This window comes from Dendrobates tinctorius, unplaced genomic scaffold (assembly GCF_039654945.1).
Source record: "Dendrobates tinctorius isolate UK_male_01 unplaced genomic scaffold, ASM3965494v1 ptg000070l, whole genome shotgun sequence".
Taxonomy (NCBI): Eukaryota; Metazoa; Chordata; class Amphibia; order Anura; family Dendrobatidae; genus Dendrobates; species Dendrobates tinctorius.
Genome location: NW_027361738.1, coordinates 78,164,184 through 78,180,911, shown reverse-complemented (window position 1 = coordinate 78,180,911; position 16,728 = coordinate 78,164,184). Strand labels below are relative to the sequence as shown.

The 16,728-nt window shown below is 46.7% G+C and overlaps 1 protein-coding gene across 5 annotated transcripts in view; it reads right to left on the bottom strand.

The window, feature by feature from the left end:
- Positions 1–16,728, bottom strand: part of CDK14 (cyclin dependent kinase 14) — a 701,555-nt gene that overhangs the window by 454,072 nt on the left and 230,755 nt on the right. For all 5 annotated transcript variants that reach the window (XM_073581965.1, XM_073581962.1, XM_073581963.1 and 2 more), the window contains one exon: positions 4,485–4,564. In XM_073581965.1, the coding sequence (XP_073438066.1) occupies positions 4,485–4,564 (80 nt within the window). The remainder of the gene's footprint in view (positions 1–4,484; positions 4,565–16,728) is intronic.

Here is a 16,728-nt window from a genome sequence, read left to right as displayed (position 1 = left end):
AACAACAAATAGAGCAGCATACTAAAGCCTATAGTGGTCCATTAGGACCTTAGTAAGGAGCATCTCTCGCTCGGGAGGACTTGTCCTGTCCTGAATTCCACAGACAGTTCATTGATTTGAATCAGCACTGCGCAGTGCTAAATTTTGCTTATGGTGGTGCTACAAGGATATGAAACAATTACTACCAGGTGTCCTTACAGATTAAAGTTAGGGGTCCTACTAAAGGGACACTTTGTGATTTGCTGATTCAGAGCCCCTTTAAAGGGAATCTGTCAACCCGTTTTTTGCTATGCAATCTGACAACATATATATCACAAAGGTTATGTCACTGTCAGGTGACCCAATAACCAAGAGTGTCACTCATTTCATAAAATACATGTTTTATTAAACATTAATTGACAAACAACCATAAAACCATTGCCTCAAACCAACACTTAAAGGAAGGAGAAACAGCAAAAGGATACAAATTCAATTATATAATGAGTCAAAATTTAAAGAAAATGACTACAGTATCCTGAATAATATAATATGCCCAACAATATACTTAGTATTTATTGATTAGATACATTTTTAATAAAACTATAGAAAATTGCATGCAAAAAAACCTGCATAGATGTGAATAAAATGTACTGCCTTAATGTGAATAGAATCTAACACACAATTCACACCATTGAATAACTATTCATTAATCAGCTGTTGCTGCTGCTACACCGCCATAGCCTAACACATGGCTGCAGAAAATTGCATGCAAAAACCTGCATAGATGTGAATAAAATTTACTGCCTTAATGTGAATAGAATCTATCACATAATTCACACCATTGAATGACTATTCATCAATCAGTTGTTGCTGCTGCTACACCACCAAAGCTTTACACATATAATATGCCCCACAATATACTTAGTATCTTTAATTAGATACAACAGAGCTAAATGGCTGTAGAAAATTGCATGCAAAAACCTGCATAGATGTGAATGAAATATACTGCCTTGATTTGAATAGAATCTAACACACAATTCACACCATTAAATAACTATTCATTAATCAGCTATTGCTGCTGCTACACCACCATAGCCTTACACATATGTGGATTCTAATCACCCACAATATGCAATATATGTAGCCTTTGCTGCTACAGCGCTACCACAGCCTCTCATGTATGCAGGTTAAAATGACCCAAAGCATGAAAATAAATGTGATGAATGAATGGCCAAATACATATTACCTAAGCAGTGTGCACAGTGGAGTTAGGCATAGAGTAGGATGCTGCTTCCCCGCAGCCCAACGCACGTTTCGCCCGTGCTTAAGTGTTGGTTTGAGGAAATGGTTTTATGGTTGTTTGTCAATTAATGTTTAATAAAACATGTATTTTATGAAATGAGTGACACTCTTGGTTATTGGGTCACCTGACAGTGACATAACCTTTGTGATATATTTGTGCATTGAGAGTGTAGCCGGCTCCTTTGAAGGATAATGGGCTTGGGTATTGTGCTTAGCAATCTGACAACAGCATTATTTTGGGGCAGAGACCCTGATTCCAGTGATGTATCACTTAGTTTAGAAGGTTACAGAAACAAAAAAAGAGATGGGCTATGCGAGGGGGATCACCACAGACAAATGGTTGGCGTTTAAATGGACAGTTTTTTATTTAAATTTGGACATGTATAAACCACACAAAAGATAAAAACATAAAAAAGTCACACATGTGACTTGACAAACACATAACTGGCTCGCAATAGAGCCTTCACCCTAGAGGTGTACTCCACAAAGGACTTGCCTGTATAAACAGCATACCAAAAGGTGACCAAGTGTATCGAGAAGTGAGGAGGGTTGTACAGTCCCTCAGTCCAAAACACTTGAAATTATTCGGAGGTAAATGTAACCCTTAAATAGGTTGAGTATACAAAATACACTTGGTCACCATGACCCAGAAAGCCTATCAGGAAGAAATTGTAAAACATACATATGGTCATCATCAGATGGGTGCAACCCTAAATTCAAAATAGACCCAGACAGGCATAAAAACCTTAATAGAAGGAACCTATAACCATAAGTAGTGGTATGTAGAGTGACCAAAAATTGCAGAGTCCATGTGGGGCAACCTCAGGGAGAACAAGATACCCGACGCGTGTCGCCACCCACAGTGGCTTCGTCAGGGGTACTGAGTGTAGCTTCAACACATCCTTATATGTGCACGGAGTAAGAGAGTTGATAGCGTACAGCTGTATCACTCACCGGAGTAACCCAGAGATGTGTAAGTGTCCTGTGAGCGCAGGGAGCCGTCCAGTGGCCATGTTGAACCTGTGGTGTGGCAGGCGTTTTGAACCATCAAGGTCACTTCAGCTGTGCCCAGATGCAAAAATGAGCGCTTTATATCTTTATATGACCATCTATATGATCATCGGTGTTTATGGGATGAGCTATGCCCTTTGCACGTTATATTTACGCTTCCACATGTGCATATTACAATATATCGCCATTTAAGTATGGAATCGACCATTGATTATCATTTATGTGTGCATTAAATCAGTGGTCTGGGTTGACCTGATAAGTGCAGGTAGGATTCTTTCCCTGCCATCGCGGGTTGGCGCATGCGTAGTAACCTCTGGATGCTGGTTGTAATGGACATATTTGTCTTTACATGCCGGCGCCTGCGCAGTGCCCTTGATCTGGGGGTTGTATTTTATTTCTTACTGGCGCGCATGCAGCAGAGTTGTATACTGGCTGTGACGTCCTTGCCGTCATCACATGCCGGCGCCTGCGCAGTGCCTCCGTCCCGTTGGCCGGAATCCACTTTCTATTTCTATGGACTGGCGCATGCGCAATAGCACTATATACCGGCTATGATGTATTTCCTGCCATCACACGCTGGCGCCTGCGCATTGTCTTTCAACATGGCCACTGGACGGCTCCCTGCGCTCACAGGACACTTACACATCTCTGGGTTACTCCGGTGAGTGATACAGCTGTACGCTATCAACTCTCTTACTCCGTGCACATATAAGGATGTGTTGAAGCTACACTCAGTACCCCTGACGAAGCCACTGTGGGTGGCGACACGCGTCGGGTATCTTGTTCTCCCTGAGGTTGCCCCACATGGACTCTGCAATTTTTGGTCACTCTACATACCACTACTTATGGTTATAGGTTCCTTCTATTAAGGTTTTTATGCCTGTCTGGGTCTATTTTGAATTTAGGGTTGCACCCATCTGATGATGACCATATGTATGTTTTACAATTTCTTCCTGATAGGCTTTCTGGGTCATGGTGACCAAGTGTATTTTGTATACTCAACCTATTTAAGGGTTACATTTACCTCCGAATAATTTCAAGTGTTTTGGACTGAGGGACTGTACAACCCTCCTCACTTCTCGATACACTTGGTCACCTTTTGGTATGCTGTTTATACAGGCAAGTCCTTTGTGGAGTACACCTCTAGGGTGAAGGCTCTATTGCGAGCCAGTTATGTGTTTGTCAAGTCACATGTGTGACTTTTTTATGTTTTTATCTTTTGTGTGGTTTATACATGTCCAAATTTAAATAAAAAACTGTCCATTTAAACGCCAACCATTTGTCTGTGGTGATCCCCCTCGCATAGCCCATCTCTTTTTTTGTTTCTGTATTGTTCTCTGAATGGGCTTGGTTGGATCCTACTGTGCTATATATAGACGGTGGTGCCCCTATCTCTTGTTTTGCTTAGTTTAGAAGGTGCAGCAGTTGTGATACCATCACAGTTTTGTCTGCTGCAGATTTAGCAGAGCTTGGAATGCTGAGCTGTGTATAAGCCCACCCACACCACTGATTGGTTGCTTTCTGTGTACATTGTATATTGACAGAAAGTTGCCAATCAGTAGTGGGGACAGGTCTGGACCAGGAGGCACAAGGCACCTAGTCCTGTAGTGATAATCTCCTGCTGATAAAATACTGATTGCATTGAAAAAGAAAAAACACAAACAATTAAGTGACACATCGCCAGAATCAGGTTCTCTGCCCCACACCATGCTGCTCTCAGATTACAAAGCAAAAACCTGCTGACAGTTTCCCTTTAATCATAGAATTAAACATACAATTATGGTATAAGAATAACCTATAGCAAATTCAGGACAAGGTATTTGAAAATGGTTTTTTTTAACCAATTCTAAATTTCAAATTCATCCTGCAAACTTCAGAAATCTTGCATATTTTTTTTTTTTTTATCTAAAGGCATCGTGATCTCAGTTACCTTGCCTAAATTAATTTGACTGGGGACCTAAAAGTAGAAGCGTCATTGTATATAAACCTTCTATAAGTGCAGTCACTTCTGCACCATACGTAGTGAAATGGTGGCCACCTCGTCATAGATTACCATCGATGGTAAAATCCACACACAAGAGATAAAAGGCAGACCATTGTGTTATCATGAATTTTGGACATTTGTCAAGTGGCAAATTTATTACGGGAGTTCTAGAATATTTGCCTCTGAAGAGTCGGACGTGTTATCTCACCTTCCCTGATGGCAGTAAATGGAGTTCCCTCCTCTTCTTGAAGTCTTATCACCTTCAGTGCCACCAACTTTCCATTCACTCTGAAACAGGAGGAGACACGATTACAGAGACAAATCGTAAAATGCCCGACGTTCTTTTTTGCTCTAATGTTTATGGGGTTGTAAAGTAAAATGACAAAAACTGATTAAAAGAAAAATCGGATTAATAACGCGGCCAGAATCACAACAATGATCTGTGCAGAACCGGAAGTGGTGACATCACAACCACCGTTGAGGCTGCTGACTGGCTGCAGGGGCAGCACTGCGCTGGGATCACAGGTTCAAAGACCACCAAGGACAACATTTGTATGTTCTCCATCATGTTTGCGTGGGTTTCCTCCGGGTCCTCCGGTTTCCTTCCACACTCCAAAGACATACTGATAGGGAATTTACATTATGAGTCCCAATGGGGACAGTGGTAATGATGTCTGTAAAACGCTGTGGAATTAATGTCGCTATATAAGTGAGTAAAATAAATAAATTGGTGGTCGAGACGTCATCATATCTGGTCCAGAGTGGAATCGGAGGAAGATTCCATGGATAATTACGCCTTCTTTTGGGGCGCATTCAGAGATCCATACGAATCGATCTGAGATTGCACCCCAATGCACGGACTAGTCGCGGGTCTCGACCCGAGCGTGACAACTTCATAAAAATAAACGAAGAGGTCACATTCGGGTGAGGAGCCACCAGCCAGTCCATGCATTGCGGTCTGATCTTGGACCATTGTGTACGGATGTCTGAACGCGCCCTTATTTTGTTATCAGGGTGGCTTCCACCTTATTTTGTTATCAGGGTGGCTTCCAACTGGTAAAAAAAAAAATTGATTTGTGCCTCCATTTTCAAAGTAACTTTTTTTTCATTTTTAAGTCTTAAGGCCTTAGTTTTGGGCGGCAAGCTGGTTTTATTGACATGAATTTGGGTTATAAATACATAACGTCTTGATTGCATATTTCGGGAGTTGGGGAGAGAAGTGACCAAAAATCTAGAGTTGTTTACATAGTTTATCGTACAGGTTAATCAATTTTACATTTTGGTAGAACGGACTTTTACAGACACGACAATATTTTGCTTTGTTTACTTTGCTTTTTTTTTAGTCTCACTAGTCTAGGGGATCTGAACCTGTGAACCTTTAGTAGGTCCCTGACTGCCGAGGCAATCCATCGGGCTTCCTGCCATCGCTTAATGGGAGGCACTGGAATGATTGCACCTTTGAAATGCCACTCTCAGAGATTGTACCCATGACGTTGATGAATCTTGATACAGTACAATGAGCGCACTGTCAGGATTCCCCTCAGATTCTAGGTCAAGAAGTATTTGATTACTTTGACATGATGTGACAAATAGAAACTTTTCCCACTTCTGCCAATGTTCTATTGAGAGAAGAGGATAAGCAGCTAGACGGCACGTGGCCTCAACTATGCAAATCGCATTGGGACGTCTGCTCGAGCTGGAATTGGTGGGGGATCCTGACAGTGTGCACATTGCACTCGGTTAGGACACGTCAATCTGCAGTCACACAAAAATATACATGGAGCTCAGAATACTCCTTTAAAGGTGTCATGGGCACAAACAGGCACATTAATCATGGCTTCTTCAAAGCAAGTATAGATACCACTATGTCCTCTAGGGGGCGCTGTGTGGAGGTTCCAAGGGAGAGGATGAGTGGCAGAATCCTGAAGGATGGTTGTGTATCTCAAAGGGGGTGGCTTTGAGATGGAGACCTAGTTATGCGTATTGATCAGCAATGGTATTGCTGAGGTGTTATTTCAAGGTATAAGGGAGAAGTCTCTAGGTAACTTGGGAGTTGGGCGGGCCAGTTACCTACAAACCCACCCAGGGGTGTGCCTGAAAGCGCCTGTATTAAAAAGCTATGTGAGTGTGTGAAGGACCTGTGATGAGGTCATAGTCACGTGACCCGGTGGGCGTGGCTATGGACCATATAATATGGCCAGGGTAGGTCACATGGGGTGAATGCTGGGACCTGGTTGGTCCAGTGTGGAAGGTCCTCCAGAGATGGAGCTTCCTCCCAGACAGCACGTGTGAAGTGGCTGGGAGCAATGGCGATGTGTGCCTGAGAGTTCCCTGGAGGGAATGAACGTGTGCGGAATGCTGCAGCTGCATGAGGAACCCTGACGTGGGTGAGATAATTGTGAGGCTAAGGCCTCTTTCACACATCAGGTTTTCGCCGTCAGGCGCGATCCGGCGCTTTTGACAGAAACCGGATCCGGCGAAATGCAATGCCGGATCTGGTTTCCCCCCCATTGACTTGCATTTGCGCCGGATCGCGCCGGATGGCCATGCGTTTCATCCGGTTTTCGCCGGATCCGGCAATGTGTCGCGATCTGGCGTTTGGAAAAAACGGCTACTGTAACGTTTTTTGTCTCCGGCGAAAAAGCCGGACACGCCGGATCCGGCGCGTCCGGCTTTTTCACACAATGAAAGCCTATGAGCGCCGCAATGCGCCTGATCCGGCGAAAGCCGGATCCGGTGGCCGGATCCGGTTTTTTGGTCTGAGTATGCTCAGTAGCTCTGCCCACAAGACATATATAAAAGCAAGACAGTGGGACCCACAGCCACACCCAACATGCCACCCAAGAAAGCAACCAAGCGCAGCAGGAGAAGGCAGGAGACCACTGCAGCACCATCAGCACCACCCCAAATGGAGCAGCAAATGGAACATGCTGAGGAGGGGAGGCCAGCAGCAGATGAGAGACGGTAATTATCAAATCCCCCATTCCGCCAAACTAGGGCTATTGAATATCAAGATATTCATTGGCCCTTTGTTTCTCTTTATTCAACAGCCGCCCAATAGATGCAGCAGCAGCAGCAATGGCAGCAGCTGGAACACCACCCACAGCCATGGAGTGTGGCCACCAGGAAGACAGCACATCATCGTCTGGGAGCCCTCCCTCGCATCGTCAGCGTTTGACGGTAAGTTTTTATTTCCAAAATCCATCATCTCTGTAATATATGTCTATTCATTGCCTTTTATTTCAAAACAGGATTCACAAGATGAAGAGGAGCTCCCAGAAGAAGAAGGAAGGGGTGGACAGACACCTGGAGTGGGCTCACAATTGGTAAGTTTTTTGCATCAAACGCAGAAACACAACATCACACTACACACAACACATAGAAAACAATGTTCTGCAGACCACACACAGCAAACAAATGCCTACATCCAAAGACATAACATTTTTTGTTTCCTTCTCTAGTCTTCCCAATCTGGTGCTCGGCCAAGAGGTCCTCGCAGTGCCTCCCAGGGTCGTCGGCGACAGCAACGCGGCGGTCACCAGCGTGTAAGTATAAATATTTTTGCTTTGTTTTTTTGCACTTTTTATTTCATTTCTTTTGTGGAGGCTAATTATGTTATTTTTGTCTTTTTCTTTAACAGCCTTCACAGCGTGCTCCCGACTCTGACGGTGAGGATGGAGGACTCGATGTGGACCACCTCATCGATCTCGTCAGAGAAAGTGACCCGCTCTGGAATATGGCTGACCGCCGCCATGCTGACCTTATCGTTACCCGACGACTCTGGGAGGAAATCTGTTCGCTCCTTGTGGGCCGCTGGGAGGACCTCGATGTTCGGGCCCAGATTAAAGAGCGTAAGTATATACAGTACCGGTTGCTTGATGTAAACCAGTGTTTCCCGAACTCCAGTCCTCATGGTCCCCACGGATCATGTGTTCAGGATTTCTATTTACTATGGAAATCCTGAAAACATGACCCCTGGGGACCATGAGGACTGGAGTTTGTGAAACACTGATGTTGTATACTAACCACTCCTTTCTCGTTTCAGGGAACAGAATTGTGAATCGGTGGCGGTCTGTGAGGGATCGTTTCAAGAAGGAGTTCAATAAAGAGATGCGGGCCCCGAGTGGATCTGGAGGACGCAGGAGCAAGTACAAGTACGCACAAGCCCTGTCGTTCCTCCGGGAAACAATGGTCACTAGAAGGTAAATATTACACACCACATGTGAAAAAAAATGTTTAGATGTAACTTTTTTTTTTCAGCCAGGGCCATACCATGTCAGTATTTTAATTGTTTTTTTTTCTCTTTATTCCACAGCACGGTGAGCAGCACTCGGGAGCCTGCACGATTGGACCCTTCTGAGGCGATCCCTGAGGAGACCGGCACCGAGGGACACTTCGACCGCCCCGGTACATCTGCACCTTCCCAGCCTTCCCACACATTCGACCCATCTGTCCCATCCACCAGCACAGGAGCATCGTGGCCGCCTACATTACATGAAGCTGCTGGTGAGGAGATCGCTTTCCCTTTACCCCACCCTTCTGCCCCTGCCACCTCTAGTACACCTGCGGGTACTGGGCGGCAGCAGCAGAGGGGTCAGGAAAAGAGTTATGCGCCAGAGTTCTTGCATCTGAATGCATCTTTCCAGAACTGTCTAAAAGTCTTGTCAGAGCAAATCTCCGCAGGCTTTCAGCAGATCAACTCCAGCATTCTGGAGGTGAAGACACTTCTGCAAACCATGCATTCAGAAGCAAGATCTTCGCCAAACCACACCTTTTTCAGGTCTGTTGTGGAGCGCATGGAAACGCTCTCTCCTGCCCAGCAGATGCATGTAATGCATTCGTGCCACGGTGCTCTACAGCAGGTTACCTCCCAACCTCCACCTCCCACCACTGTAGTTCCTCCACCTGCACCCCCTCCAGCCACTTTCCATCCTCCCCCTCCTATTACATCTGCACCCCCTCCAGCCACTTTCTATCCTCCCCCTCCTATTACATCTGCACCCCCTCCAGCCACTTTCCATCCTCCCCCTCCTATTACATACCAGCAACCTCACCAGTACCAGCAACCTCCCCACTTCCAGCAACCTGCCCCGTACCAAACTCCTTCCCCATACCAAACTCCTTCCCCATACAACTTTCCATCAACATCATCTGCTCCTACAGTCCCTGCCCAACCCTCCACTCCACCGCCCACCACCTCTTCTGCCTCCCACATGTCCACCCATTCTGTAGCTTTTTCCACACCTTCACCTCTAACTGTTCCTTCCCCACCACGATCCCAGTCCTCTCTCCACACTCCCATTGTCGAAGTGTCCCGCAGCCCCTCCAGCAGTATTTCCACCCCACACTACACCGAGTTATAATTTTTTTTTTTGTAATAAAAATGCCCATTTGGTTGGTTTCAAACCTTTATTAAAAAAGTTTTTTTAACTTTAAAAACAGTTTACACAAAAAAAAATATTTTAAATAAAAGTTAAATTATTGTTTACACTGGTTGTCTGTCATTTCTTTCTGCGGCGAAATATGTTTAAAAAAAAGGTTAAATACAGGGTATTTAAAAGGTAAAAAGGTATTCAAAACCAGGTATATAACTGTGGGTAAATTTTAGCTTTTTGCCACAGTTGTGTTCCTGGTTGTGTTTGAAGCAAAGTATTTCACCTGAAAAGTTGTGTTTATTGTTGGTGATTTCCTAACAATGTACACAACTTTTGTTAAAAGGTGAAATACTTTGCATAAAACACAACCAGGTACACACCTGTGGCCTAAAGCTAAAAATAGTAAGACCATGACAAGATAGCCAACTTTGGTTGGCAAAGGTATATACTGTTGGTCCAGAAGGTACACAAGTTTGGTTAGGGCACAAATCTTTCACACTCTGTCATCCTGCCAGTGTACTCTGCCTTGAGGTGACAAAGTATAGTGCAAAATTGTCCCTGAAACCGTCACAGAACTTCTAGTGGTAATATTTCCAATGACAACATCCATCTTCGCCAGTAACTTGCTCTTCTCTCCAACCTGCACTTTCTCCTCTACAACCTGTCAAAGAAGGGCTGTAGGAACACGCTATATATAGTTTTCCAGTAGCCAATCCCGTTCGGAAGGCCACAAGGGTCAATTTTAAAAACCAGATCCGGCGTAATCCGTCGAAAAACGGATAGAAAAACGGATGAACCGGATGAGACGGATCCGGTTTTGTCTGTCAAGAACAAGACGGATCCGGCAGAAAACCGGATCCGGCACATCAGGTTTTACAAAACATTTGCCGGATCCGGCATTCCGGCACGACGCCGGATCGCGCCTGACGCCGAAAACCTGATGTGTGAAAGTAGCCTAAGTGAGCCTGCGTACTGGACACTGATAATAAGAGTGAAGCATTATAATGGACGCTATGCTGGTAATGCTATTAAGTGAACTTTCTGTTGCTGCTGTGGTTTATGAGGCGTGAATAAACCGCAAGGACTGTATGATTTGATGGAAAATCCGTGCCGGAACTGGTTTTTGTTCGCTGCAAGCAAGAATCCCCTAAGTAAATGACAGCGCTACCTCACATTTGGTGGAGAAAGCAATGGGCATGGTTGTAGCCTTGTTGCTGGGAGCAACGGAAGAGGACTGCAAAGTTTCGGTTGCTAAGGGCAACGGTTTCCAAAAAGTGCATGTTGCAGTGCTGGCAACATGGAGTCAGGAAGGCTGACGGTTGGGGAAGCCACTGCCCGGCTGTGGTTCTGGAACCGTGGGGCGGCCTAGCGAGTAAGGCACTGTCCGGATTGGTGAGCCCAGTGCGGCCGTTTCCCCAGGAGAAAGAGACTGATAGGACACCTCTGCGGTAGAGGGGTCAGAGAACCTGCGCGGCCAGCAGGTGACGGTCGTGAAAGAGGAAAAAAAAAAAGTGTTTTACTGTCCGGGCTCAGTGAGCAAGAGACTGGTGATTGCTATAGGGTGCCTCTGCGGATAAGAGGTACCCGAGAACCTGTGTGGCCGACACAGGCAACGGACTGGTGTTCGTGGTGTACTGACCTGGGTCAGTGGTAAAGACTGTGTTCCTGAAGGGTTCAGTGAGCAAGGTCCTGGAGGGTCAGTGTTGGGAAGAGCCCTGGAGCACGTGGTATGACCTTGGACCTGGTGAGGCGTAAGTGTTGGGCAGTCTCAGGCCGAGACGGATGTCCTGAATAGCATCCGTTAAGCCCCTGGACCTGGTGAGGCCGGTGTGTTGGGAAACCCTGGAAAGAGGGTCGGCTCCCTGACTAGCACCCAGTGCGCCCTGTGTGTTGGACGGTCTCAGGTGGAGATGGTGCGTCCTGAATAGCACACAGACAGGACACATGAGTTTGAGTTTTTTGTGTGGTGTTTTTCTTTTCTTCTTTTCTCAACTCAGCCTGCGGTGGCTCAGTGGGAGTCAAGAAGGTGACAAGCGACTTGAAGTGGCTCAGTAGCGTCACGAAGGTGACAAGCGGCTTCCGGTAACCCGGTGGGGTTACGAAGGTGACAAGCGGCTTCCGGTGGATCGGCGGGTCCACAAAGACGGTGCAGCAGGTGCTGCAGTGACTCCAGCCACTGTGTGTGTGTGAAGAGCAGCCGGTGGTGTCGGTGATCGGTGACAGCAGGAGCTGTGGTGGTGCCAACAAGGACTTGTGTGGTATCGTTAAGACATAAACTGTGTTGTGTGAACTGTGGTCTGAGAAGACCGGTATAACGGACATGGGGAGATCCCGAAAGGGGGTGCAGTCCCAGAAGGGGGTGGTGACCCAAAACGGGGTGGTAACCCAAAAAGGGGTGGAGTCCCGGGAGGGGGCAGCAACACAAAGTGGGGTGGTGGTCCAGAAAGGGGCCAAGTTTGAAGGAATGACAGCACTGGGTGACTCAGTGGGTAAAGTCTGGAGTACCGCAGTGTGTGTGAAGGTCATTTCACAGAATGTGGGATATTCTTTCCGAATGATGACGGGCCGCAAGTGTGTACCGTGATGCTACACCGGGAAGGTATATCAGGACGGTTGGACTCAGAGTCAGGTGACTCTGGTAGGAACTCCTCTCACTCTCTGTCTGACCAAGAAAATGGTCCAGGTTCGCTGTGCACATGGGGTCACAGTGAACTATGCGGTAGACAGTAGTGTTTAAGGACTTCAGAGGCAGTAAGTGCCAAGGTGGCAGTATACCACCAGACTTAGTTTATGCCTTGGAGTGCGGCCGGGACTTGGTCAGGTTTGATGACCTATGCCAGGAGGATGGAGACGTGTCTACTGTAGGGCTAGCAGACACTGAGACGCTGACGCCTCCTAACATGGACAGGCCAGACGTAGGGGCGACCGGAGAAAGAATGGCATCAGACAAATTTACTAACCTGACGTTACCTGAAGGGTACATCAGTGTGAATGAGAAGGGTGTGGTAAACAAAAAGAGCAGAGCTGACACACGGAAAGAGAGTGCCTTGGGGGTTAACCGTACGGTGTGGTGTGACTGTGACGTGTTATTACCAGTAGCCACCCCTAGGACAGAATCTAGTGCTGTGCTGACAAACTCGTGACAGGACAGATGGTAAAATGGTCGAGAAGATAACGGGAGTAGAGATACAGTCAGAGGGTAACTGGGGGGTTCACTCGACTGACGGGACTAACCCAGGGGTGCCCTTTGACGATATGATTAAAGAAGTAGTAGTGCAACACATACTGGCCAAAAGAGAACTAGAGCAGGAGTTACAGTTAATAAAAGAGACAGTAAAGTAACATCTCGAACGTAAAAGTGTGAGGAGACAAACGGCCGAGCACAGAGTGAAGGAGCTCGAGAAAGAAGTCTTGAACCTCAGAGGTCACCTGTCAACGTGGCACAGTGTGAACAACACCTTGAGAGAGGATGTAGTAGGGCTTGAGAAAGAAGTCTTGGTGCTCAGAAGTCACCTGTCAATGTGGCAAAATGTGAATAAGACCCTTACAGAAGAAATGGAAGAACTCAGAGGAGTAGTTAAAAGTCTTCTGTGGGAGAAGTTGGATGAAGACTTACCGCAGGTGAGCGTAAGTGATAACAGGACAGAACGGCCAGTAGCCCTCGGGGCAAAGGGTCTTGAAGGGACCAAGTCATATGAAATTGATGAGTTAAGAACGGAAGAAGACAGTCACCCGGTCGGGTCAACGGCAGTGAGGGAAGTGTCCGTGGTAAAGCTAGAGCCTTCGGTCCAGGAAGAGAGCAAGACCACAACCTTCCAGTTGGTGACTGACGTACCAGAGGACATGCAAGAAGTCTGTGCGGAGGAAGGTGTGCATGAGGCTTTCAAAGAAGCAGTCAAGGCGTGTGAGGTGCACTGGGCACCTGAGACTCGGCAGTTGGTGATAGTATCGGACAGAGAAGATACATCTAACCGAGTAGCTATCCTAAAAGAGATGCATCTACAATGTCTCTACACCAAACAGCGGGTCAGGCAGAGTAATGTGAACGCTGCTCGACGCCTAGAGTTAGCAAGGGAGGCTATGGATCAGCTAGGTTTGCGGAAAGAGGTGGTGCCGGTACCCAAAGCTCTGATTGGGAGAATCATTGGAAGATCCAGGAAGGTAATGCAAGACCTTGTAAATATCTCCGGTGTGGCGAGAGTGAGGGTCCCTCCTGATGATGAAGACCAAGTATCTAGTGAGGTGGGTAGGATTCCCATCCTGGTGGTTGGCGCCGGGGAGAGCCTGAGAGACTTTCAGATGCTCTTGGAGTATCGAGTGAGGTACCTGCAAGAGATCAAGCAGTTGAGGCAGGACCGTCGGCGAATTAATAAAGAAGTACGTAATACCAGGTGGCGGCCGCCTGCAACCCAACCAGATGTAAGAACTCGAAGAGTTCCGCCAAGAAGTGACAGGGCAGATGGCCAAAGAATGTCAGCAAGTGGTAGCTCGACTGGCAGGATGACGTTGACAGACCGTAGTTCCTATGAGACCCTGAATGAATCAGACTCAGGCCAGACAGTAGGCCTGATTAGGACTGATGACCGTACCAACCGGGGGAGCTGGTCGGGGAACGGAACAAACAGAGAGAGGAAGGTGGTGACTGGACCGTGTCTGATGACGCACTGTAACTGGAGGGTCAAAGAGCAGGACCGATATTCTGACCGCTGGGGCGGGGGAGGCCTAACGTAGAGAGGAGGCCGTATGACAGGTGGAAAAGGTTCTCTCAACCTGTAGGGCAAGGTGTGGTGAGTGCCCGGTCTCGAGAGCCTGATGTAATGTTGTGTGTTCAACCCCACAAGTTTGAACAGAGGGGTGAGGTATGTGGTGTAGTAACCACTATGTCCGCTAGGGGGCGCTGTGTGGAGGTTCCAAGGGAGAGGATGAGTGGCAGAATCCTGAAGGATGGCTGTGTATCTCAAAGGGGGTTGCTTTGAGATGGAGACTTAGTTATGCGTATTGATCAGCAATGGTATTGCTGAGGTGTTATTTCAAGGTATAAGGGAGAAGTCTCTAGGTAACTTGGGAGTTGGGCGGGCCAGTTACCTACAACTCACCCAGGGGTGTGTCTGAAAACGCCTGTAGTAAAAAGCTATGAGAGTGTGTGAAGGACCTGTGATGAGGTCATAGTCACGTGACCCGGTGGGCGTGGCTATGGACCATATAATGTGGCCAGGGTAGGTCACATGGGGTGAATGCTGGGACCTGGTTGGTCCAGTGTGGAAGGTCCTGCAGAGATGGAGCTTCCTCCCAGACAGCACGTGTGAAGTGGCTGGGAGCAATGGCGATGTGTGCCTGAGAGTTCCCTGGAGGGAATGAACGTGTGTGGAATGCTGCAGCTGCATGAGGAACCCTGACGTGGGTGAGATAATTGTGAGGCTAAGTGAGCCTGTGTACTGGACATTGATAATAAGAGTGAAGCATTATAAGGGACGCTATACTGGTAATGCTATTGAGTGAACTTTCTATTGTTGCTGTGGTTTATGAGGCGTGAATAAACCGCAAGGACTGTATAATTTGATGGAAAATCAGTGCCGTAACTGTTTTTTGGTCGCTGCAAGCGAGAATCCCCTAAGTAAATGACAGCGCTACCTCACATTGTACATGATGAAAACAGTTTTACCTTACAATTTACCAATCGGGAAATATATGGAATACTTTGCACAGTTTTGGGCACCAGTGTACAAGAAAATTGTAAGAATTGTAAGGGAAATTGTAAGCTCCGATAACACAATTAACCTGCAGATACAGGGTTATTATGCAGGTTAATAGTGTTGTGACGATGCCTGGGGTCCGCACTATCAGTACAAATGAACTTGAGTTTTCCCAGGAGCCGCCGGCTTTCAGTTATGCAGGAAAGTCAGTACAGCTGCAATCACCAATCACAGTACTGAAAGCGACGGCTATTGACAGTTGGTTCCATACTGATCCATTGCTGAGCTGGGCTGTGCTTATAGCTGCTGTTCTCAGTGCTATGAGTGGGGACCGTAAATGCTCTGGGAACGCCGGTATAACTGAAAGCCGGCAGATCCAGGGAGAAGTAAAGGTAACTTTCTCCCAGGTGCCGCACTTTCAGTATAGCAGCCAGGCACCCCCATAACCCTAATAAACTACACAATAACTATATATGCTGGGTAATTATCTGACCTTACAGGATGCCTTCAATTGAGTTTGAGCTGGATCAATGGCAACTAAAGTAATAAATGGAACGGAACAACTACAGCACCCAAAAAGATGGTCAAAACTAGAGCGCATTGCAAAAAAAAAATGTATGAGGGGCGGCCTGAGACGTATAGATGAATATAATCAGAGTAGATTGCTCCCTCTCACAGAGTTGTAACAAGGGGACATAAGCTGTGTTTGGATGAAAGAAGGATTTTACACCAACATGAAAGGCGATTATTTACTGTAAAAGCAGTAGGGCTATGCTAGAGAGATGGTAAATTCACCAAGGCATGGATGCCCATCTTGGGAGTAATAATATTATTGGCTATAGACATCAGGTATTGATCCAGAGATTTATTTGGAGTCAGAAACAATTCTCTTTACATTTTTTTTTCTCTATATGCACATACACACACACATACTGTGCTTTACACAACTTTCCCAGGTACTGTGCCCGTCCAGCCTCTGCCGCTGTTCTCATAGAAAGCGCTGCAGACAATCATTGAGCTCAACGACTGGCTCATGTCTTCTAGTTGAGCACAGCTGATGAATTCATCAATTGACAGCAGTGCTATGAACATGACGTCAGCCCTGCAGACAATAACAGACACTGGAAGTGTGGCGCCCCTGAGGGTTCAGTCGCCACAGAGGTACTGCACCTCCTCCTGAGGTGTAGTATCCCACTCCCTAGGTAAGATGGTAACACCTGACCAGAATCCAGCACCTACATCCAGCACAGACACCTTAGAACAGCAGAGCACCCTTTATGGCAGCTGCTTTGGTTCATGAAGGGTGCTGGGTGGTGGGTGGAGCTTAGAAACACTAGAGGGGAAAGCTGACAGGAAGTTAGTCAGAGAATCCCCGATGGGGGAT